General features: G+C 46.5%; 1 protein-coding gene across 1 annotated transcript in view; it reads right to left on the bottom strand.

The window, feature by feature from the left end:
• Positions 1–314: 314 nt before the first annotated feature.
• TPH2 (tryptophan hydroxylase 2) overlaps positions 315–23,143 on the bottom strand; it is an 83,451-nt gene continuing 60,622 nt past the window's right edge. The window contains exons 9-11 of the mRNA NM_001197120.1: positions 9,551–9,646; positions 665–798; positions 315–489 (exon numbers count right to left, since the gene is read on the bottom strand). Coding sequence (NP_001184049.1) covers positions 315–489; positions 665–798; positions 9,551–9,646 — 405 coding nt within the window. The remainder of the gene's footprint in view (positions 490–664; positions 799–9,550; positions 9,647–23,143) is intronic.

Here is a 23,143-nt window from a genome sequence, read left to right as displayed (position 1 = left end):
AAGGAAGAAGTCATAAGCTAGAAGCGTAAGAGGGCTACTTGTTACAGACCCTTAAACAGCTGCAGTTTGGTTAAAGACAAGGAGCAGGAATGGCAAATCTATTTGAGACGTTTGAACAGGTCACAATACTTCCAACAATGAGCAGGTGTCATTGGGCTCTTGATGGTGCCTCGCACGTGAACACGGAATATCACACGTGCATAGAGAGGGACAGGGTTGCATGCGTACTGGCCAAGCCGTGACACAGAATGTGATCAGCGCTACATGACATTGGACTGCTGCAAAGCCCCCAAGAGATCACGGGTCCTGGGGCGTCAAATCCCCAGATACTGGTTCATTTTGTTCAGGGCGTCACACACCGTGTTCAGGTCCCCACGAAGGTCCTGCACCACGTTTTCGATACTCCTGGTGTCTTTCAGGATCTCAATGCTCTGCGTGTAGGGATTGAAGTGCACGGAGAAGGGGCGAGTAATGGACTTTGCAAAGTCCCTGCAAAACAAGTGGGGAGGGAAAAAAATAAAAATAAAAAATAAAAAAATATATAAAAATATTTAAAAAAACAAGCAGGGAGTTGGGGGAGATGCGATCAGCTCCACCGGTGCCGGGAATGCACAGAGAGGCAGGGAGCAGAGCCAGGGAAACAGCAGAAGAAAAGCGAGTTTACCTCATCTTTTCTTTGGCTTCTTCAAAACTTTCCGAAACGAAGTAGGCGTCCTGGAAGGTGGTGATGAGGCACTCCTGTAGACAAGTTGTCTTTGGGTCAAAGGCCTTCACACACGCCTTGTCGGAGAGAGCATGCTGCAAAACACACCACAGAGCAGGTAACTCCGCCACCTGCCTCCCCAGGCCACAGCTCGGCACCTGTGCCCAACCCGGGACACGGAGCCGTCTCATCTGCGGGCGACAGTGGGTGTCAGGGCCTTTGCTTTCCTTTGTGTAAGGCTGTTAGAAACGGGGGCGGGGGGGGGGGGCAGAGATCACGGCATTATTTATTATCAGACAAAGTCATAGGGAAGGCCGGTTCAGAGCAGTGGCCCAGAAGACACGGACTTTTAATCTGTGCCATGAATGGAAGCAAGGAGAGAGCAGAAACAGGGCTCTGCATTCATCGCTATAAGAGACGTCCTGAAATGTCACTTAAATGGCAGAAGCGATCACCACCTGCGCGGAGGCCCGGAGGCCTGGAGCCCCCGGGGCCTGGGGGTGGGCAGTCGGGCCAGGGCCTGGATATCAAAGGCACCTGAGAAGCACTCGTCCCTCACCCCACTCTGCGGGGACAGCAGAGCCAATGCCGCAGGTGATCCTGTGGGGGGCGGGGGGAGGGCCAAGGAGCCAAGACCCCTCGGCTCGACTCGGTGGAGGCTGGTGCAGCAAGCCTGGTGCAGCCGCCCCGGGAAGCGCCGTGGGCTCCACGCGCGGACTGCTGGCCCAGACGGGACCCTGGGCCTGCGGGGGCTCCTCAGGGTGAGCTCAGTGATGCTCAAGGGCAGCGCTTCCCGCCGCTGCCAGCTCCAGGCCTCGGTTACGGGCTGGAGCTCACCTGCCCAGGAGCCGCCCAGGAGTGCGAGGAGCACATGCCAAGGCCGGGCCTCCTCAATGTCATTCAGCAGGTCCCAGGAACGCACAGGGAGGAGGCCCCCGGGGGATCCCCCCCAACTGCAGGGCCTGTGAACTCCACTTTGCAAAGCGTTCCCCCCGAGAGTCTGTGCTCCCCTTAAAGGGCCCATTGGCCACGGGAGCTGCATTACCCCTGGAGGACAGGGACTCAGCCCCAATGTCGCTGCCACCCAGCTGCACCACCTGGCACGGGATTTCCCTTCTCCGGGACTCTGTTTCCTTAACTATAAGCGAGAGGTTTGGGCTGGATGGTTTCCGAAGACGCTGGGCTCCATGCAAGGCCCTCCACCTCCCTCCAGTGGGAGACGTAGACTGTGCCGTCACCAGCAGAGATGCTGCAAACCTCTCCCGTTCACACCGTTGTGCATCCCCCACCCCCTCCAATTTCAAAACGCACGGGATGATCTGCAGCCTTCCATGAACAAGGCTGTGCTCCCTACAGCTGGAGACACAAGCACAAACCAAAGGCCGGACTAACCCATAAGGGCAAGGGCATGCGGCCCTCCCCTGCCTGTGATTTGCTTTCCTACAAAGTTGCATTGTCCAGATCAATGCCTACATGAATCAGGGACTGGACAGGGCCTCTGGGAATGAACTCATTCTTTTTGGCCCACGGAGCAGCTTCATTATAAGCAGAAGGTCACTACACCTGCAAATGCATTTGTGCTCGATTCCATCCCGCGCCGTGAACATCGGGGGATTTGGGTTCCACATGACTAATAATTCTGTCCACATTTTAAAACGACTTCGCAGTTCCAAGAAACAAATGTCCTTTTTGGAGGCCTGGCACTCTTCTGCAAAGAACAGGCCTCCCACTGACTTGCTGTGGTTTTCAGAATTAGCCACGGCTTTCCTTGCAGCCACGCGCCCGGAGCGTGTCCAGCCTCGGCACATTGCTCTAAGTGTCCACCCGCCACCGGCATGTATGAAAGGAAGGACGGTGACCGGCCCGGTGCCCCTGGTCTATTTTCTCATCATTACAATCAGGGGCGAGGGCGGAGGGGTAGCGGGACACAGCGTGAGAACACCCAAACCACTGCTCCCTCCGCAGGGCAGCGCCCACCGCTGAGCCAAAGACTTGGACCGGGTCAACGGGAGCACGGAAAGGGGTGCAACTCCTCTGCTTGGGTCGGAAATGCTCGGATGGGCCATTCGCGGCCTTGGCAGCCAGCATGTGTACAGTCCGCCTCCCGAATGTGTGCAGACAGTGAGAGGCTGAAATCAGGGGAGCTTTGGAAAGCCTCCTCATGTCACAATCACCCTGGATACTCAGGTGAGCCCGTTTAGTCGTCTTAACCAGTAAAAAGGAGGAGAGTGCACGAAGAAAATGCCTAGAGGGCACAATGCTCTGTCCCAGACTTCAAGGAAAATCAGTGGATTCACAGCATAAACTTGAGGCAAAAACCACCAGGCAACAGATCTCACACCTGCCCAACGGAATAATCCAAGGACACACCGGGAGCTGGTTGTTGCAAGCTCTCAACAAGGCAGGAACCTGCCATGGCCGACATGCCCACGACCCACCAGGGACCTCCCCACCCACGTGGCGTGGGACCAGCGCTGTCCTTGGCTGTTACTAACAGTGGGATGACAGCGGCACCTCCGTAGTAGCCTGGAGAATGACCAGGGCCTGGAGCTGAGGCCAACAAGGGAGGCGGTGCTCTCACCCGTTAGTGGTCTCGTGGAGCTCTTCCGTGGGATGCCTGCCAGGAACATCCACGCGGCCTATGACGTTCCCAGGTCTGAATGCGAGAGTGTGGCCCTAAGGCTATGAAAGAGCGTCCATGTCTCCACTGATGCCCTATGGGCTGCAGCCCTATTCGGTTTGTCCTCAACTCCTCCCCACACCTCTAAGCTGTCTCAGTTGAGGGAGCAGCATGCATGCCCTCCCCTCTACGTCCACAGTGGACTCTCTGTAAACCTTGGGCCACACTCTTGAGGTCCCCAGGGAACTCTGGGGTGACTCCTTCTCAAAGGGTTAACAGTCTGATATCCTGAAGTCTGCAAGAATTCATCCGACTGTGGCAGACAGAGGCTTTGTAAGGCTAAGAGGATGTGGCCGACAGTCTTTCACTCTGAAGCCATTCTAGAAGTGCAGGAGTGCTTGAGAATCACCTGCCCTCACCTGAATGCTCTCTACAAGGACTATTTTGGATTCATCCATAGTGCTAAAGACAAGTGTGCGGGCCTGGGAGCTGTGATACCCAGGTCCTAAACATAGTTGTCCCAGAGGCAGGACATCAAAGCAATGAAACTCCCCCAGGTTGAGACACGGTTTCCTCTTCGATAAACTGAAAAGGCTGACCTACGTGAATTCTAAAGCTGCCCTTGCAATACCATCTTAGAAGGCCCTACACATACACCGCATCCTTGTCATCTCCTCCCTCCACCCCAGGTGGCACACATTGACCGTCGCAGCCTTTCCCGCTGGCCTGGCCACGGCCTTCCCACCCTTCCCAGCAATGGTGGCCATTAGCAATTAATTGGCTTCGGTGCACAAATTACAGCTTATTTGCCATCCTGGTCTTTTAAATACAAAAATCTTTTTCCAAAATCAAGTTGTCCAGTACCCAATTGTTACCTAAAGTTTCTACATGACCAGGCCAGTTTGTCCACCTATGGAAGCCCACTCTAGTATTCATCTGGAAAATGGGAATACTAATGGTATCTATAACCCATAGATAAGATAAGTTCTTGTGGTAAGAACTAAATGGGGGGCATCTGGCTGGCTCCATCAGTTGAGCGGCTGACTCTTGGTTTCAGCTCAGGTCATGATCTCAGGGTCGTGAGACTGAGCCCCACATCAAGCCCCATGTAGAGCCCTGCACTCCATGGGGATTCTGCTTCTGTCTCTGTGTGTCTCCCTCTGCCCCTCCCTCTGCTTGCTCTCTTTCTCTCTAATAAATAAATAAATCTTTAAAAAACAATTAAATGAGGTAATGCATATAAAGTGCCTGGCACATGGGAAGTGGCCAGTATACTAAGTGATTATTGCCATTTCAATCTGGAGATGATGTTTGGTGTATACGGGCGCTCAGACACACCTGCCACCATTGGCAGCTCTTCTCCCCCAGGGGTCCCGAACCCACAAAGAAAGCAACATGGCCATAGCTCTGAGGCTTTCTGGTTTTCGGCTGCAACAGTGCCTGCCCTAAGTTCATCAATTTAAAATCTTCCATCCTTCCAGCCACCTGCCTTTGCAGACACAGAGTTACTATCTCAACTATTCTCCATGTAAATCCTGTGATCCTCACCCTCTATATTAGGGCTGGTTTAAGTCAGGAAAAAACTCAGGTGTGAAGTCAGGTTTAAAGGTAGTTTGGGGCCTAGATTCTGAATAAGATTTGCAAACACTCCCACGTTCACACTGCAATCGTCTTTTCCCCGTCAGAACATCAAATATATACATTTGTATATGTGCATATTCATGTATGTAGATAATATTTTTTGAACTTCCCTCAAATGTTCCTCCTGCTAACCAAGTACAAAGTGACATCAACATCCTTATTGCTCAACTGGGTGATAATAGCATCGCACCTTTTTTTTTTTTAAATCAGTGATGTTGAAAGTTTCATCCATTTGAATAAGTTGCAGGAGTGAGAGAACAAACTCCCTCTTCAAACAATCTCTTCATAAAGGCCAAACGCCTGTGTCTGGCTCCAGAGTTCTCTCTGTCTTTACTAATAGTGCTGGTTTCAGGAAAACGAAGGGTGGGGGGAATGGAGGTGGGAGCCGTCTGTGCAGGGGAAAGATGGGGGAGCTCTGTGTCAGTGAATCCTAACTCTAGCCACCCTGATGGCAGGACCTGCAGGTGCCTCCAGCCTCTTCTGTGCAGCCTGGCAGGAATTCTGATTGCCAGACAGAGTTGCCGCAAGTGGCAATAAACATGACTGACTGCAATAAATATAAGCCTGTTCTGGGAATGTTGGTTAAGCTATTTAAAAAAAAAAAAACAGTACAATAAAGTCACTGTGCAAGGAGATCCTAAAACTAGAGCCAAAAAATAATAATAATTAAAAGCTTTAAAACCATCAGCTTTGGGCAGCCCGGGTGGCTCAGCGGTTGAGCGTCTGCCTTCAGCCCAGGGCCTGATCCTGGAGACCCAGGATGGAATGCCACATCAGGCTCCTGCATGGAGCCTGCTTCTCCCCCTGCCTGTGTCTCTGTCTCTCTCTCTCTCCCTCTCTGTGTCTCGAATGAATAAATAAATAAATAAAAATCTTTTTAAAAATTAATAAATAAGTAAAACCATCAGCTTTGCCAAAACCTGAAAAGCAGGATGAATGGATTTATATGTACTATTCCAGTGACTACTATGGAGTAGGTGCTAAGGCTGTTCACAAAAAAAAAAAAAAAAAAAAAAATTTAATCCTTGCCCTTAAGGAAATAATGAACTAGACTTTACCTTTACCCATAAAAAAGGAGAAATTGCCTTTTTGCTTTTAAGATGGATTAAATTTTGGGGTTAGAACTCAGCCAGTTCATCAATTAGCAATCATTTCTTTATCACGGCCTGTGAACAAGCTTCACCGTTGCTTAGCCATGGATCTGGACTCAACAGAGACCCGTATCAATCACTTCCTTAGACCTTCCCTACTAGAGACTCTAAGTGCCTTGAAATCTTAGACCTTTAGTTATGGGTTTGTTGAATAAAGTGAATAAAAAAATGAGTGAAGAATAAATTTTAAAATGAGACACATATAGCAGGGCCAACTCTGAGATCGAAAAGGCATGAAAGACATATTCTGGCTATGGATAAACATAATTGATTATCCTACTTTCAACCTTTCTTTAAAGTCAGATTTCCAGATGAGTTAGCTCATTATCAACTGCTCTCCAGAGTGTGAAGGAATCGTAGAGACCTACCCAAATACATTTTTGGAATTCCTGAAAGTACATCACAGAACAGAAAAGAGAGAGAGCAACCACTGATGAGGCTAAAAGAAGACAACATTGTGTATCAGATGTAGCTTTTACAAGCTTTTCCCTATTTATTTTGTCTCTCTCTTCACAAATTGTCAAAAAGTAAGCATTGTAGTCATTGAAAAAATAAGAGGTAAAAATGAAAGTTATCCTCCAAACTATAGATAACACCTCTTGGGAGTACTTGACCAGCTCTGAAGTGCACCCAGGAAAATTTAGCCTCTTGAAGCACAAATTTTAAAACATATTCTGTTCAAGGAGAAAAGGTGAATCATGGATATTTATGTAAAAGTAATAAAGACTATACCAAAACCTCCAACTTAGCTGGGACCTACATTTGGGCTACAGTTTGAATCAGATATTTTACTGCAAAAAGTAACTCCTTTCGAACCCGCAAGCATGTTTGATACAGGAATTTTTATAACGCTATCAATAAAGTTATCCCCCCACCCCAGGTTCAGAATTATCGTGTTCATGCTTTTTTGATCTCAGAGTTGGCCCTGCTATGTGTCTCATTTTTAAATTTATTATTCACTTATTTGTTTATTCATTTTCTTCAACAAACCCATAACTAAATACTGAGTACTCTTTACTGAGTACTTCCAGACAGAAGTACTCAGAAGCTGTGAGGGGGTTCTGGACATCTGCACAGAGCACGGCAGAGAGGAGGGAAGCAGGTACAGAAAGCGTCCCGTGTTATGTATTCTCTGTGAATAATCAGAAGTTCTTCTCATAGCAAGAACTTCTGAATTGTAAAAATAGTCCAAAGTAGCAATCATCAGGATGTTGGAGTGTAGAAATTTGAGAATGGAAGAATGCTAATGACCAGAGGTGATGGACCAGAACAAGATTCACGGCAGACAATGCCCTTTGGTGTACACAGCCTGACTGATTTCCATTTCCAGACATTTCTGTCCACATCAATAGGAACAAAAACAACAGATTCACCCCAATGCTGCCTATATATGCCCCATTAACCCGATTAGAGGACCTTATCAAAAGTTGGGGCAATGAGAGAGATTAGTTTCTTTTGCTTCTGATATCATTTATAAACCTTCTGAGGAGAATGTAAATAGATACAGCTCAAGAGCTAACTCATTTTCTAATTCTTTTCTCGCGGAAATCAAGAATCACCCTACAGAAAGCATGGGTCTTACACGGATATGACATCAGGCTATTGCTGTGAGATTTGGCCACTGTAAGAAAATTAACCCCAAGTGGCTTTTTGTTGTTGTTGAGAATTTAAAAAAAAAATACAATATTACATCAGGCTTTTGTCAGGTTCCGTGTTATCATCTACTCCAGCCTTGTGGAGCCTCGGGGATGGGCCTGACTAGGGCAGGATTTAACAAGAATACACACCCCGTTGTCCACTCACTATTCTATGCATCTCATCCCCTCCTCATTCGTCCTCTCCATTCCTCAAGAATCAGCTCGGGCTGCAAGGCCCTGGACAGGAGCCCTTCCCAGCACGGCCTAGTAAGTGCCAGGCCCATGTCACAGTTTGCGTCATCTTACTGGCTGTTTATCGCTTGCCCTAGACTGTGAACCCTCTGATAACAGAGACCCCAGGAATCCTGGAGCCTCAGCCACCTGGACTTGGATCCAGCTCTGGCACTGATTAGCTGTGTGACCTTGGCAAGCTCCTTAATGTCTTTATGCTTCAGTTTTTTCATCTGTGATCATAATACTGCTTATCTCACCAGATTGGTATGAGAATTAAGTGGGTTAATATGTTAAAAGCACCTACAATACTAACTGAGGTCTGTTTAAGAGTCCACTGAGGTCTCTGCTATGTTGTAGCTGTGGTGGTGGTGGTGGTGGTGGTGGTGGTGGTGGTGGTGGTGTTCTTATTCTTGTTCTTGTTCTTGCTATTGCTCTTCCTCCTCCTCCTCTTCCTCTTCTGCTTCTTCTTCTCATCCTCCTTCTCCTTCTCCTTCTCTTCTTCTACTCCTTCTCCTTCTTCTTCTTCCTCCTCCTCCTCCCCCTTTTCATTATTTATATCCCCAGTGACTGGCACAGTGCATGGGACATAGTAAGTGCTTGATCAAATGTTTGGGACTTAATGCATGAATGAATGTAATCGTAGAGCGAATACTCAATAAAACTACAGTTATATTGTACTTTTCAAGAGCATAAACAACCAAAAAGTTCTGGTAATCATCTATTTCCCAACTATGTTATATAAGAAAAATCAATGCACCAAATGAAAAACTTAGGGTAGTCAATAATCCTGATCTTTGGGTAATCAAAGAAAGGTTGAATCATCTTCAGTACCATTTCCAGAGTATACATCACACTGCATTCTAAATTCATCAAAACTTGCTGTTGCCCAGTGGTATAGACAGCATTTCTTAAGTAACCAGGATATGTAAATTATCAAATACTCCAAGCCCCAACATCTCTGAATAAATGACCGCTTTGCTATATTTTAAGACAAAAACAATAGCATTCCTTAGGTATCACTATACATATTAGCTACCTCTTTGAACAAATGGAGGTTTATTTAGGGTTTTTTTTCTAAATGGTGTGTATCCACAAATGTTTTAATACACATTAATTTTGAGGAAGCTAAAATAATCTCAAATTCCCCTTTGAGGAGTAAATTCTAGAGTGTCCATGGGAGCCCTGGGAATAACAGAAATGAAAATAGCCAAGCGATCCTTACAGGGAAATTTCAATCAGAAGGATCACTGCTAACTTGCTGCCTACTTTTCTGCACTAAATTTAGGCCAGTCATGTGTTACCCAACATTTAAGCATATATTTGTCATTCCTGTTGATCTGTGCACATGGCTGCTCATCCATTTGAGTCACACCACAAACCTAGAAAGGCATGACCCATTTTCAGAAGTGCAGAAAGTTAGGTCAGCGGCCACATCTGAGGTGCCAAATCCTCTGTGTTAAATATTTATGGGGTACCTACGAGTAGAACTGCTCAAACAAATCAATATCTCCATGACCTTGAGCCAGTTTGCCTGGGAAGGCTATTTTCATTCACAGCTTCATACCTTTAATTCTCCAATGGAGGAAAGTAGTCCTGCCCCATAGGCCCGCAGTTGCCCTTCTTGCTTGCAAAGGCCAAATTCGATTGTGAAGAAATAGCACTGGAAAAAGAAAAAGAAGAAAAAAAAAAAAAAAAACATGGACACACATCCAGTGAACTAGTCAACATAGCTCTTCTCTAGAATAAAATGGCACCCAAAATAAAATGGTGCCCGGGGCATAATTTCTTCAACATTGTCAATTTAAATACATTTGAATTAAGAACATTCATTGAAATCTATTCTTTTGATTAACCATCCCTCCCTAGGTTAAAGGTTAATATGGAAAAGGTATCAACTACTAAGAGTTTCATGCTGAGTGGATTCAGAAACCCCATAAGTCAAATCACATCCCTGGCAATAATTTCAAAAATTAAAAAAAAAAAACTCAGAAATGAATGGCTACATCACAATCATACACCATAGGAATATACTACTGTAGGGGCACCTGGGTGGCTCAGCCAATTAAGCATCTGAATCTTGGTTTTGGCTCACATTATGACCTCATGGGTCGTGGTATCCAGCGCCCCATCAGGCTCCCTTCTCAGCAGGAGTCTGCTTGGATCTCTCTCTCTCTGCCCCTTCCACCCAGTTGCACATTCTCTCTCTCTCTCTCTCTCTCTCTCAAATCAATAAATAAATCTTTAAAAAATATATAATAATATGCTACTGTATTTACCAAGTTGTGTTTCAGTTGACATAATTAAGCTCATGCAAATGCGGAAAAATAACTTGGAATCCAGTGATCCCAAACCAATTTTTGCAGTTTGTTTATTCATTCAACAAGCATTTGGTGAGGACCTACGAGGTGCCAATGTTCAGTAAAGAAACAAGAGCAAGACCAAAAGAGCAAGTACGTGCTTACCAAATTACCAAAGCCACCGTTTTAGTATGAATTTTTAGTGAGATCTTAAATGTCTACCTACACATGCTACATTCATAGATTCAGGTACATGTGTGTATGTATGAAAAATAGGTATTAAGAACCATTTCATTGACCTGAGTTTCACCAGCATCAACAACTACAGCTTTTCCAAGACATTAAGATCTATAATTGTTTCTGTTGATTTTAGGAAATCAACCTAGACAGACAGAAACCTCTGTATAGCCAAAAATCTCACGATGCTCTTAAGAGAGTCTGAAATCACACTATTTTTGCTCTGAGAGAAAAGTGAGAAGTTGACAATGAGCAATACAAATTGCATCAAATTAACACTGTCCTGCATTAGTGATGATAGAGCACTGACAGTGTTGAGAAAGAAGAAGTTAAACACCCCTGAAAAGTGATGGAAAATGGTAATTATTTCTAGCCCACGGCAGTTTGCTCTATTTTCATTTGGAGGTTAAAATGTCCCCTGGTTCCCAAGGGTTTTATATTTTTTATTTTTTTATTTTTTATTTTATTTTTTATAAATTTATTTTTTATTTGTGTTCAATTTGCCAACATATAGAACAACACCCAGTGCTCATCCCATCACTGCTCACCTCGGTGCCTGTCACCCAGTCACCCCCGCCACCCGCCCACATCCCCTTCCCCCACCCCTACTTCGTTTCCCAGAGTTAGGAGTCTTTCATGTTCTGTCTCCCTTTCTGATATTTCCCACTCATTTTTTCTCCTTTCCCCTTTATTCCCTTTCACTATTTTTTATATTCCCCAAATGAATGAGACCATATAATATAAATGTGCGGATGACCTGTGAAGTTGAGGGAGCTGAATCTGAGGGACTGGCCATTGCAGATCATGGAGCCAAACCTCCTGAGGCAAAACTTCCTCTCTTGATTCACCTCCCTGCGAGGCTAAACGCACAGTCCTTCCTACCCCCTTCGTCCCCCACGATGCCCAATGGCGCTCCTGCTTACTTTGTTCTGACTCTTCTCTCTTTTCCATCATACCCCTTTTTTGACACGGTCTTTAACTTCTTTATGCATGACACACACCGTCCGTCCGTATCCCCACCCTAAACCATGAGCGCACGCATCTGCCCGTCGACAACAGGGGCTCCCCACCTCAGCACCACTGACATTCCAGGCTGGATCATGGCTGTGGGAGGCTCTCCTGTGATTATAGGATATATAACAGCATCCCTGACCTCCACTGACCAGATGCCAGTAGCACCCCCAATCCACTTGTAATGGCTCCGGGGGTGCGTGTGTCCCTTCAAATCATTATGTTTGTGTCCTTTGGATAAATCCCTAGCAGTGCCATTGCTGGGTCGTAGGGAAGCTCTATTTCTAACTTCCTGAGGACCCTCCACACCGTTCTCCAGAGCGGCTGCACCAGCCTGCCTTCCCACCAACAGGGTAAGAGGGTTCCCCTTTCTCTGCATCCTCGCCAACACCTGTTGTTTCCTGCGGTGTTCATCTGAGCCATTCTGACAGGTGTGGGGTGGGATCTCACTGCAGTTCTGATTCATATTTCCCTGATGCCCACCGATGTTGAGCATGTTTTCATGTGCCTCTTGGCCATGTGTAGGTCTTCTTTGGAGAAATGTCTGTTTGTGTCTCACTTGGCCCCACTCCTAATGAACTATGTGACCATAACCTCTCTGGTGTGTAGTTTTTCTGCCAATGACATTTACTCATCAATTCATTCATTCTACAAACACTCCTTGAGCACCTATTATATTCCAGAATCTGCTTTAGCTGCTAAGGATATGCAATGAACAAGGCAACAAAGTCCTTAATCCTATGAAGCATATTTGCTACTGGGATGAGATATAACAACAGAAATCAATATACAGGATAATTCCCAGTGGGATATGCGATATAAATAACAAATCCATGTAATAGGTCAGTATTAAGCAGGAGAAATGGCTGTTTTAGACGGCATAGTCAGGGAAGGCCTCTCTGAGGGAGTGATATTTAAGCTGCAACCCACTTGAAAAGCAGTCCTTTGTGCAAAGATCTTAGGGAAAGGACATTCCCAGCAGAGGAAGCAGGTGCAAAGGCAGGAACGGATTTGTATTTCCAAAGGCAGTGGGAAGTCACTGGAGGGGTTTCAGGCAAGAGACAGACATGTTCTGATTTAGTTTCAAAAAATCGTGCTAGAACTGGGTAAAGAACAGACCATCAGTGGGGCAAGAGCGGAAGCAGAGAGACCACTTAGGAGGCAGAGGCAGCCAAGGAGCTAGGAGGGTAGTGACTTAGACAAGGACCTGGGCCACGGGGGGGCACGGGATTGGGGGAAGTCAGCATCACAGAGGCCTCAGGAGGAGCACCAAAATAAGAGCTCTGAGTATGTGTTGAAAAGTTAAAATACAACCCTCAAGTCTGTCCTCCAAAAAAAATTATATATATATATGTATATAACTATATACTTATATATACATATATATATACTTATATACTTATATTACTATATATGCTTTTTAACATACTTTTATATTTTAATATAAAAATATACTTTTATATATTTATATATACTATATGTAGTTTTTAATATACTTTTATATTTTAATATAAATATATATAAAGTATAATAAAATACACTTATAATATTTTAATATATTATAATATTTAATGTATTTAATATAATATACTTATAATATTTTATAAAATATAAAGTATATTATACTTTTTATATATATACTTATATGTACTATATATACTTTTTAATATACTTTTATATTTTAATATAAATATATATAAAAAAGCATATTTTAATATACTTTTATATATATATACTTTTTTAATGTTTTTTAAGTAGCCTCCATGCCCAGTGAGGAGCCCAACACAGTGCTTGAACCCACAACCCAGAGATCAAGACCTGAGCTGAGATCAAGAGTCAGACACTTAACCGACAGACTCTTCCAAAAACTTTTGCACAATCCTGGGCACAGCGAGGGGAAACAGTCGTATAGTCAGAGAACAAGAGTCTGGGAAGTTCAGCCTCCTGTTTTCACCAATAGGAAAACCCAAGCTTAAGGAGATAAAAGTGGTTTACCTAGCACCAGCCTAGACGGTGACATTTAAGAGATCTAGAGCTCCAAATTCTTTTTAAAGATTTATTTATTTATTTATTCATGATAGACATAGAAAGAGAGAGAGAGAGAGAGGCAGAGACACAGGCAGAGGGAGGAGTGGATCCATGCAGGGAGCCCGATGTGGGACTCGATCCCGGGACTCCAGGATCACACCCTGGGCCAAAGGCAGGTGCCAAACCGCTGAGCCACCCAGGGATCCCCTAGAGCTCCAAATAGCTCAACGTCTGTCACATTTTCAAGTTTCTAGGTAAAAGCCTAAACAGATGCATGATCCTCCCTTATGACCAAAAATGGAGAAACAAAAGCCTAAAGGAGGAAAAAAACAGAGTCTCATCGCAGGTTCTTAGCGTGCTTTTGGCGGATTCCCTAATTTATGTTGCATTTATAGCACATGAGATTAAAAAAAAATCCCTGGAGCCTTAACATTGGATACAGAAGAGTTTATAAATGAATGAATGAATGAATGAATGAATGAATGAATAAATAATAAATATTTTTTTAAAATAGATTAATTAATTAATTAATTAATTAATTAATTAAAAAAAAAAACAGAGAGAGAGCCAGAGAGCTATCATGTCCCAAAGCCTCCAAAACCTCCGGTGCCAGCTATAGGAGCATTCGGGTCAGCCTGGTAAGGGCCTTCTTCATTTTCCCCGTGCTTCATCAGTGCCCATGTGATGATCTAAATCAAAACAGGCTGAGAGAAGCCCTGAGAATGTGCGGCATGCCTATACTGGTCCTCACACACGTTGGGCATCCCCTCCTATTTTAAGGCAGGAATCAAAGGTCCTCATCAACTCAACCAAAGGTTGAAGGTTAAATACATCAGCACGGGGATCCCTGGGTGGCGCAGCAGTTTAGCGCCTGCCTTTGGCCCAGGGCGCGATCCTGGAGACCCGGGATCAAATCCCACATCGGGCTCCTGGTGCATGGAGCCTGCTTCTCCCTCTGCCTATGTCTCCGCCTCTCTCTCTCTCTTTCTCTGTGACTATCATAAATAAATTAAAAAATTAAAAAAAAATACATCAGCACGTCTTTGGTCCCCGGGCCTGTCGAATCGGGGCCAGCTCAGAGGACAGAGCCAGCGTGCGTCTTCCTTCCTGTCACTCCACACCTCGCCTGGGAGTCCTTCCAGAAACCCTGACCTCACACAGCCCCATCTGCTCGCTCTCTGTCCACCCTGGTTCCACAGCCTACCCCCGGCCCCCGGGGAATCAGACCTTTTACTCTAAGACAGCTTTCCATTTGCAGCTCCATGTATGGCTAACGGACAGAGAGAAACGGCAAATGTGCCCAAACCTCCAGGGGTGGCAAAAATTTGAATTATGGACCTGCTCAGGACAATTTTTCTCTGTTTTCAACACTGGTGGAGACCTCACAAGACAGAGTGCCCTGGGCAGGATCACAGATGGGCCAGCTGGGACAGCGGCACGCGGCGTCTTGCCTGGCTTTAGATGCAAGGCCTGCTTAGAGCTGGACCGGACGACCCCTCAAAGACCTTTCAGGATTCAAGGATAATTGCTTCCCGATATTTTAAGAAAATATAATTTGTTTTCTTCAGAGTGCTCTCCAGATGTGGATCTGTGACATATCCTCCCTAGAGATTCACCACATAAGTATCCTACCTATTAACAAAACCAAGCAAAAAAAATAAAATAAACCACCACCCAAAAACCCTGAATGTTATGAGAACACCTGTAAAAGAGAACTGTAGACCTTTGGCCACTGATGTCTTTCCAACAGAAACGAATAATACCAAGACTATCACCTCCCAAATTAAAGGGAACCTTTCATCAGAGCTGATGTGCGTGCATTCCAAATTCCACAGCCCACTAATTATATGTAATTATTTATAAATATTTTATTTGAATGTAATTACATATAATCATTAGCTGAAAGCCAAAACAGGAGTGATAGATCAGACCTCTTGCACCGAAGAAGAGCAGATTCCTTTACACGCACGCCGCCCTCGGGCAGCCAGGCGTGAGCACCAGGCCGCAGGGCCCGGGAGCTGGGAGCTGGGAGCCGGAGCTGGGAGCTGGGCCACCCACTGCTGCCAGTGCATCCTCACGGGCGGGGACCCAGGGCCGAGGCCGCAGGTGCAAGTGGCCCTGCAGGGTGATGTACCCAAGCCGACAATGCTGCCGAGAAACCGCCTCTGAGCACCCAGGGCTTGGCCTAAGTTCCCCGCTATTCCAATCTTCCAACGACTCAAGTCCTACGCACCTGCATGGGTCTCTCAGGTGTTCACTGACCTGCGTTCCTCGCCAGACCCCGAGTCCCCAAGGAGCAGGGCCATGTCCACCTGCTTCACAGTGGGCTTCCGACTGCCCGACACATGATAGGGGTTCAGCAAATGTTTGCAGAATAAAGAAATGAACGGGTCTCAGTGGCGTCCGTCGGAGCTGCGGGAAAGGCAGCTGGTCCGGAGTCGGTGGGGCCAGGCCTTTGTCAAGGCAGCTTCGTGAGGAAGCCGAATGCAGTGCCCCCGTTGCACTGACTAGAGCTCTGACTCTCACCTCGGAAGCACAGTCCTCTCCTCGGGAGCTGAGCGGGGAAGGCGAACAGCCCAGGAGGAGTTTCTGTGAGTCCCGACCGCGCCGCTGCTCCCCACATGGCCCATTCCGGTGCGTGGCCGTGCTTTATCATAGAGGACTTTTCACCGCTGCCGTGAGATGCCAACACGGGGCCCCTGAGCACCAACGCAGAGACACACCCAAGATGCGTCCAAACGGGCCAACGGCATCCTCTGGGACTCCTCCGGGAGCTTTTCTGTGGCTCTGGCACGAATGCAGCCGTCGCACAGCCAAGCTGCAGGCCCCTGGCTGGGGTTCTCTGCAACCTGAGCTCCTTGGGGGGAACAGCGGACCCCTGAACCCCAAATGCATTGCTTTCTTTTGCTGGGAAAGGAGTGCCGCCTGTGTCAGCGAGCCCAGCATTGCTCCCAGGGGCCTGCAAAGTTCGGTCGGGAATCCGCTTTTCATGCGCTCTCACGGGTGCGCACAACGTGTGTCCATGTGTTCCTGGAGCTGTTTCCCCCAACTGGCCTTTCTCTATGTTCACTCAGCGGAGGCGAGCTATTAACCCCGGGGAGGCCTCCCCCATCTCCGGGGAGAAGCTTGGCGTCTTTTGGGGAGGCCTTACCTTTACTATTTATGGGTGAAATGCTTTCCATTGCAAAGTAGCCCGTGGCCTCCCCGGCAACCCCTGTAATACGGGCTCCAGAGTCTGCACTTCTCAAGGCAACCGCGGAGTCGCTGCAAGGTAGAGAATCACTCAAGGTCGCACGGGGTGTCCCCTGCCCTCCAGTCTCACAGACACGGCCCCCCAGACATCCAAGTGCACAGTCACGTCGAATGGGCTCGCTGCAGGCCCCGGGCACTCGGCACTAGCCAAGCAGCTTCATGATGCCCTGTGGCGTCAGCCCTCAAGAGCTCTATGGGATCCACTGGAGTAGGAGCCTCACCACAAGGATGAAGAAGCCAGGGCACAGAGTTCAATTAGCCTATCCTACATGGCCCACAAAGCGGTGACAGGGCCCAGATGGGAACCTCGGTCACTAGGCCCTAAAGCTGGCACTCAGAGTCACCCACTAACAGGACGGCTCCTAGCAGGTCCCGAAGGGCACACAGGCTCAAGGGAAGCCACACAGGGCCGTCCACGTTGCTCAGTCTACTCCATGCCAGCCCTCCCTCTTGCTCCCCGCCGGTATGCTTATCTGAGATCAAGTGCCATGGGGAAGGGTATTTATTGACTTTCTGCAAAAAAAGAGAACAACAGGGGGGATGAATACGGATTAGATAAAAGTCGCACTCACCCATAAGGACAACCTAATGCAAAATTAGCAAACAGGAGACTAAAATACGTGGGGAAACCCATTTTTAATTAAAAAGTGGCATCCGCTAACTTGTTCCTCCAACATTAAAGACAAAAGGAGGAGCCCGCAAAACTCATTAGCGGCCTACAACATTCACAGGACACTGCGCAGCCTACCTGAGTGAAAAGTCACAAGGCCCCTATTTCCAGAGTCCTTCCAATTTATTCTTTCTTCTGTCCATATAATAGATACAGTCCCTCCCGACAGCACAGGTGTTTGATGAATGGATGGACACCTCCTTGCTCCTGTTTCCAAGGCCAGGGCTCCCTCTACTAGGTTCTTACTTGACATGGCAAGACAGCCCCGGAAAAACGAGAAGGCCACCTACCCAATGTCAACAGTGGTTACTGCCACTCTGATATTACAAATGATCTCTATATTCTCTTCCTTCCTCACCCATTTTTTTTTTTTTACATTTTGTTTTCCTCCAGGGAATATATGTCACTTTCATAATAAGGAAGAGAAATAGAGCATTTTTGTAAAGACTTTTCAACCAAGGGGGTCCCCAAGTCACCCTGCCCCAGCCCTCCCTCCACCGCCGAGGGAATGATTGTTTCTGGACACCATAAAGGACAGACTGGCAGGCCCTGAAAAGAGCGATGAAGGCCCATGGGTGATTTATTCCCCTCCACCCTCCTAGCATTTCTTACTTACACCCACTGCGGATCCAAGCCCTCCAATGACAGCATTTTCATTCTCTGGGAAACCTTCCCCACCCCAAAATCCACTCATTGGGAACATGCCAGAAATGCCCATCTTTACAGTGACAAGCATATAAAACTCTAGGCAAATTACACTATTTCTAAGAAGGCAGCAAAGAGATTTTTAATCACCGCGTGTTCAGTCTCGTGCCGTGTTTCTCATTGTGCTTCCCTTCATTGTGGTGGCTCATAATGTACAGTAATACATTTTACATCTACTAAATGCATTTTGGGTTTTTATACCACGGTTCAGAAGAATAGCTTCGAAAATCCTTTTGACTCCTTTATTTGAAAACTACATTTGCAGAATGGGGTAATTAAATTCCTATAGTTCCATATAGTATCACCTCTGCTATTCCAGCTCATAAAAAAACTTAAAAAAAAAAAACCATCTTCCCCCTGATTTTGCCAGAAATGGAATTACACCACTGATATTTCTGTTAATACCACCGATATTTCTTGTTGCTTCTTTCTATTTCTTGTTAATACAAGTCTAAGATTTTGAGTCTCCTCCATTTATAGTTCAACCAGAAAACTCCTTCTTTTGTATGTCTTTGTGGAAATTTCAAATGAGTGCAGAAATCTTCTGTCCTTGATGAATGCAGACTAGCTTACTTTGAGGAGAAAAGGTAAAGAAGGGCTCAATGTCGGGGCTTCTGAATCACAGGAAGAAGTTATCTCTAGACAAAGAGCTGGAGGATTTAGGGCTTTAAGATGACTCTAAAGTTAGGAAATCAGTAATACAGAAGCTTCAGTGCAGTTAGGATTTCTTGGGTAATGGCCTGAGAATGACGTAGACAGGGGCGGGACATACGCCACGGAAGTGTTTAATTTCACTTGCTCCTCATTCGGCCTCAGGTAGGAGATAGACTATGCTCATCTTAAAGAAGACACTGGAGGCAAGAAGTGGTAATGGAACTTGTCCTGGAATGCAAGCTCAGGAGGCAGCCCAGGCGGGATGCAGATCAAGAGGACAAGAGATAAAAAAAAAAAAAAAAAAAAAAAGAAGACGAGAGATAACAAAGGATGTGAAGACCTGTTAACTCTCCCGCCCTGTTAGTAGGAGTGGAAATTGGTGCAGTGACTATGGGAAGTCATACGGAGCTTCCTCGAAAAGTCAAAAATAGAGCTGCCCTATGAGTTAGCGGTGCCGCTTCTGAATACATATCCAAAAAAGAATGAAAATGGGGTATTTAAAGAGGTACGTGGGCTCCCGTGTTTACTGTAGCATCATCCAAAACAGCCAAGGTAGAGAAACAACGGGAGCGCACAGACACACGCATCGACACGGGGCACTCAGCGGAACCGTATCCAGCCCCGAGGAAGAAGAGGCCTCTGCCCGTGGCAGCCACATGGATGGACCTGGAGGGCACCCTGCTAAGTGCCAAAGGCACACAAAGATGAACACCGTAAGAGCTCACTCTACAGGGAACATGAACAAAGCCAAACTCATAGAAATGGAGACTAGGATGGTGGCGACCAGGACTAAGGAGAAAGGTGGAGGTGGGGGGTGGGGGGTGGTCAAGGGTACAAACCTCCAGGTAGAAAACGAAGACGTCCTGGGGCCCTTAATGTCCGGTAGGATGACTGGACTCAACCATCCCGTGTTACATCCTGGACGTCACTAAGCGAACGCATCATCACCAAAAAGAAGTGGTAACTACGTGGCACGACACAGGCACCGGCTAGCGACACACCCACGCTGCCATATGTAAGTCAAATCGGCACGCGGTAGACGTCCCACTTCCCCCAGGTTGGGTCAATCATACCGCAATAAAGCTGGAGAAAGTAAAAGAAAAACAAAAAGCGGGCGCTCAAGCCCCACTGGATTAACTTCAGGGTACCACACCGCACGCTGCCCGCCGGGCCCCCCAGAAGCAGCTTCACCAGGCGCCAAGAGGCGCCAGCTGCCGGCTCACGGGCTCCCGCGTGGATAAAACCTAGTGGGCACAGGGATCCCTCAGAACATGGAGAACAGAACAGCTACCAAAGCAGCCCCACCACTGAGTCTCCAAGTGTCCAAAATTGGTTGTCGGGGGATCCCTGGGTGGCGCAGCGGTTTGGCGCCTGCCTTTGGCCCAGGGCGCGATCCTGGAGACCCGGGATCGAATCCCACATCGGGCTCCCAGTGCATGGAGCCTGCTTCTCCCTCTGCCTGTGTCTCTGCCTCTCTCTCTCTCTGTGACTATCATAAATAAATAAAAATTTAAAAAAAAAAGTGCAAAATTGGTTGTCGGGCTTCTCTCCCCCTTACCTGCAGTTGCACAATGGCTCTCTCCGCAGGCCCTGGGATACAGTCTTAAATGACAAAGAAAGATTTGAGCTGCAAAAATATGCAACTAGGGGCACCTGGGCGGCTCCGTGGGTCAAGCGTATGCCTTCGGCTCAGGCCACGATCCCGGGGCTCTGGGGTGAGGCCTGCATCCAGCTCCCTGCAGGGAGCCTGCTTCTTCCTCTCCTCCCAGCTTGTGCTCTATCTCTGTGTCTCTCTTCAGATAAATAAATAAAATCCTCAAATACACACACACACACACACACACACACACACACACAACTATTCTGGATTGCAAATCGATTCGTTTTTAACCACAGCGAGCAAGGTAGGGCTCACTTTTTAATTCCAAATAACGACGGCGTCCTCATCATAACAGAAACGGATGGCGATCCGCTCCTAATGGCAAGGATGACTAAGATAAGTGACACACACACACACACACACACAGGGAAAACCATCTCAGCTGTGACACCAAAGTTCTCAAAAGAGAGCTATCGTCAGAAGGAAGTGAGGCCTTGGCGCGCCCAGGCCCAAGAACACTACCAGGAAAACACTGAAAAAGTTATGCTTTCTGGGGCTAGCAGAAGTGCAGCGTTCCTACAAGGTGCTACTGTTTTTCTATATGCACAGAATACATAAAAACGAAAGAAATGCATTGGAGCAGATATTATCGACTTTTAATTAAGTCACCCTTAGAAATAACACACACACCGATCATCTGCCCAAACATCTCAATTAGGAATGTACAAGAGTGCATTCCTTCCAGCTTTCTGTCAGCTTTGTACCAAATGATCCAAACAGCTGAACTAGTTCAAAGACTCTACATGGAGGAGATAAGCCTGGGGCTTATTTCAAGCTTTCTGTAGAGATACCGAAGTGGTCATTTTTAGTGTCATCCATCTTCAGAAAGAACTAGAGCTGGGCATGCGTCTCTTAAAAGCATATCTACATTCCCCAATCCTAGCCAGGTAGGCAAAGACCCAGGAAACAAGCCAATGTCCTCCCGCGGGCAGGAAAATACTAATTAGCAATTCATAAACCAAGGTTACCTCTACCAGTGGACTTCTGGTGTGAATTACAGTCGATTGTTAGTTGCAGACTGTACGTTTCATTACCGCTCTCAGCATGGGAAAGTCCTGGTTATAACTGGAAATCCAAACACACTTGATTCATGACCATCAGAAGCCCCAGTCAATGCAAACTCTCTTACTTGGAACAAATAAATTATTTCTTTTGATAAAGTACAAACAGAACCTTAGGTTATTAATTCTCTGACAGTCTTACTCTGGAGGGAAAAAAGAATGAAGCTGGTGATCAAGTCTCTGTTCACAGTGAATTGTACCCTTTCAAAAATCATTCTAGACTTGTGTCTCCTCAACTGTGTTCCTTGGAATATTCAAAGCTCAAGATGCTAACGTGTGTTCTGCAAAGAGAGCCTCACAACCATATAATGTATTAACTGGATTCTCGAGTTCACTATTTTCACATTTCCAATATGGAGCTTTGTCTTACAATGTTAAAAACTTTGCTAAGTCTTTTTTCTCCAAAAAAAAAAAAGAAAGAAAGAAAGAAAAAGAAAAGAGAAAAAAGAAAAGCAGCTCTTAAATTAAGACTATATTTTACAACCAATTCCATCTTAACACGGATGAAACACGGTAAGTTCACAGAAATGACTTTTTTTCATTACCTGTGGAGATTCACCTGGCACATTACCACATTAAAGTCTCTGGAAAGTCCTACACTTTACAGACAAAACGGTTTTCTTTATTTAACTCAATGTTTCCCAGACATACTTGCCCATGGATCCCTCCTTTTCGAGGACTCACGATAGCATTTCAGGAGACTGGCGTTCTGGGGAAGACCACTCATTGTTTTATTACCCTTGGCCAAGACTCTTCTCTCATCAGCTTTCCAAGACCCAGGGACAGAAACCTTCAATCATAAAGTGAAGGTGAACATGTTTCAGGGTTGACAGAACGGAATGGATGACCAAAAACTCTCTACAGGGAGAAAATTCCAGCTGGGCCAGAGGCCGATTCATTCTGCTTGGAGACATCCGCGGTGCATTCGTACAGAGTGCCTTCTCCAGTGCCTTTGCGGTGTGAGAAATGAACAGACTGAATTGAAGCCACCTGCTCGGTAGGATGGGACATCCCGGAGGATGGGAGGCACTGTTGGGTGTAAGGACCCCTGTACGTTTCCCAACATCTGGAGGGAAGAGAAGCCAATATTCTTCTAGGATTGGTTCCTAAATTTACTTCATTGGCAGGTCACCACATGTGCATTCTCGTAAAATTGAATAATATAAGTCATATGGCCAAAGCACCGGCGGGAGAGTTTGAGGGCAGACACTCCACATGGAACCAATAACACAGCGCTCATGGACACCAGCACCTATTTTTAGGCTCAAGCTAAGTCTTAAATAAAGTCATTTCATGCCAATACCCTACTAACTCAGTTTGTAGAAAAAGTATCAAACTGTGGAAAGAGGACTAGAAGACTAGCCTGGGCTGAAAGGACGCTCAGGCCTTGTCTAACAGGCTCTCCTGCCCGGCAGCTCAACTGCTTCTCTGGGACCAGCAGCGTCCGCAGCACCCAGAATCTTGTCGGAAGCGCCAGCGCGCAGGCCCCATCCCAGACCTACTTGATCAGAAGCTGCCTTTTCGAACGTAAAGACTGCTAACTCTGGGAAACCAACTAGGGGTGGTGGAAGGGGAGGAGGGC

This window comes from Canis lupus, chromosome 10 (genome assembly GCF_011100685.1).
Source record: "Canis lupus familiaris isolate Mischka breed German Shepherd chromosome 10, alternate assembly UU_Cfam_GSD_1.0, whole genome shotgun sequence".
NCBI lineage: Eukaryota > Metazoa > Chordata > Mammalia > Carnivora > Canidae > Canis > Canis lupus.
This window is presented reverse-complemented; position numbering and strand designations above follow the sequence as displayed.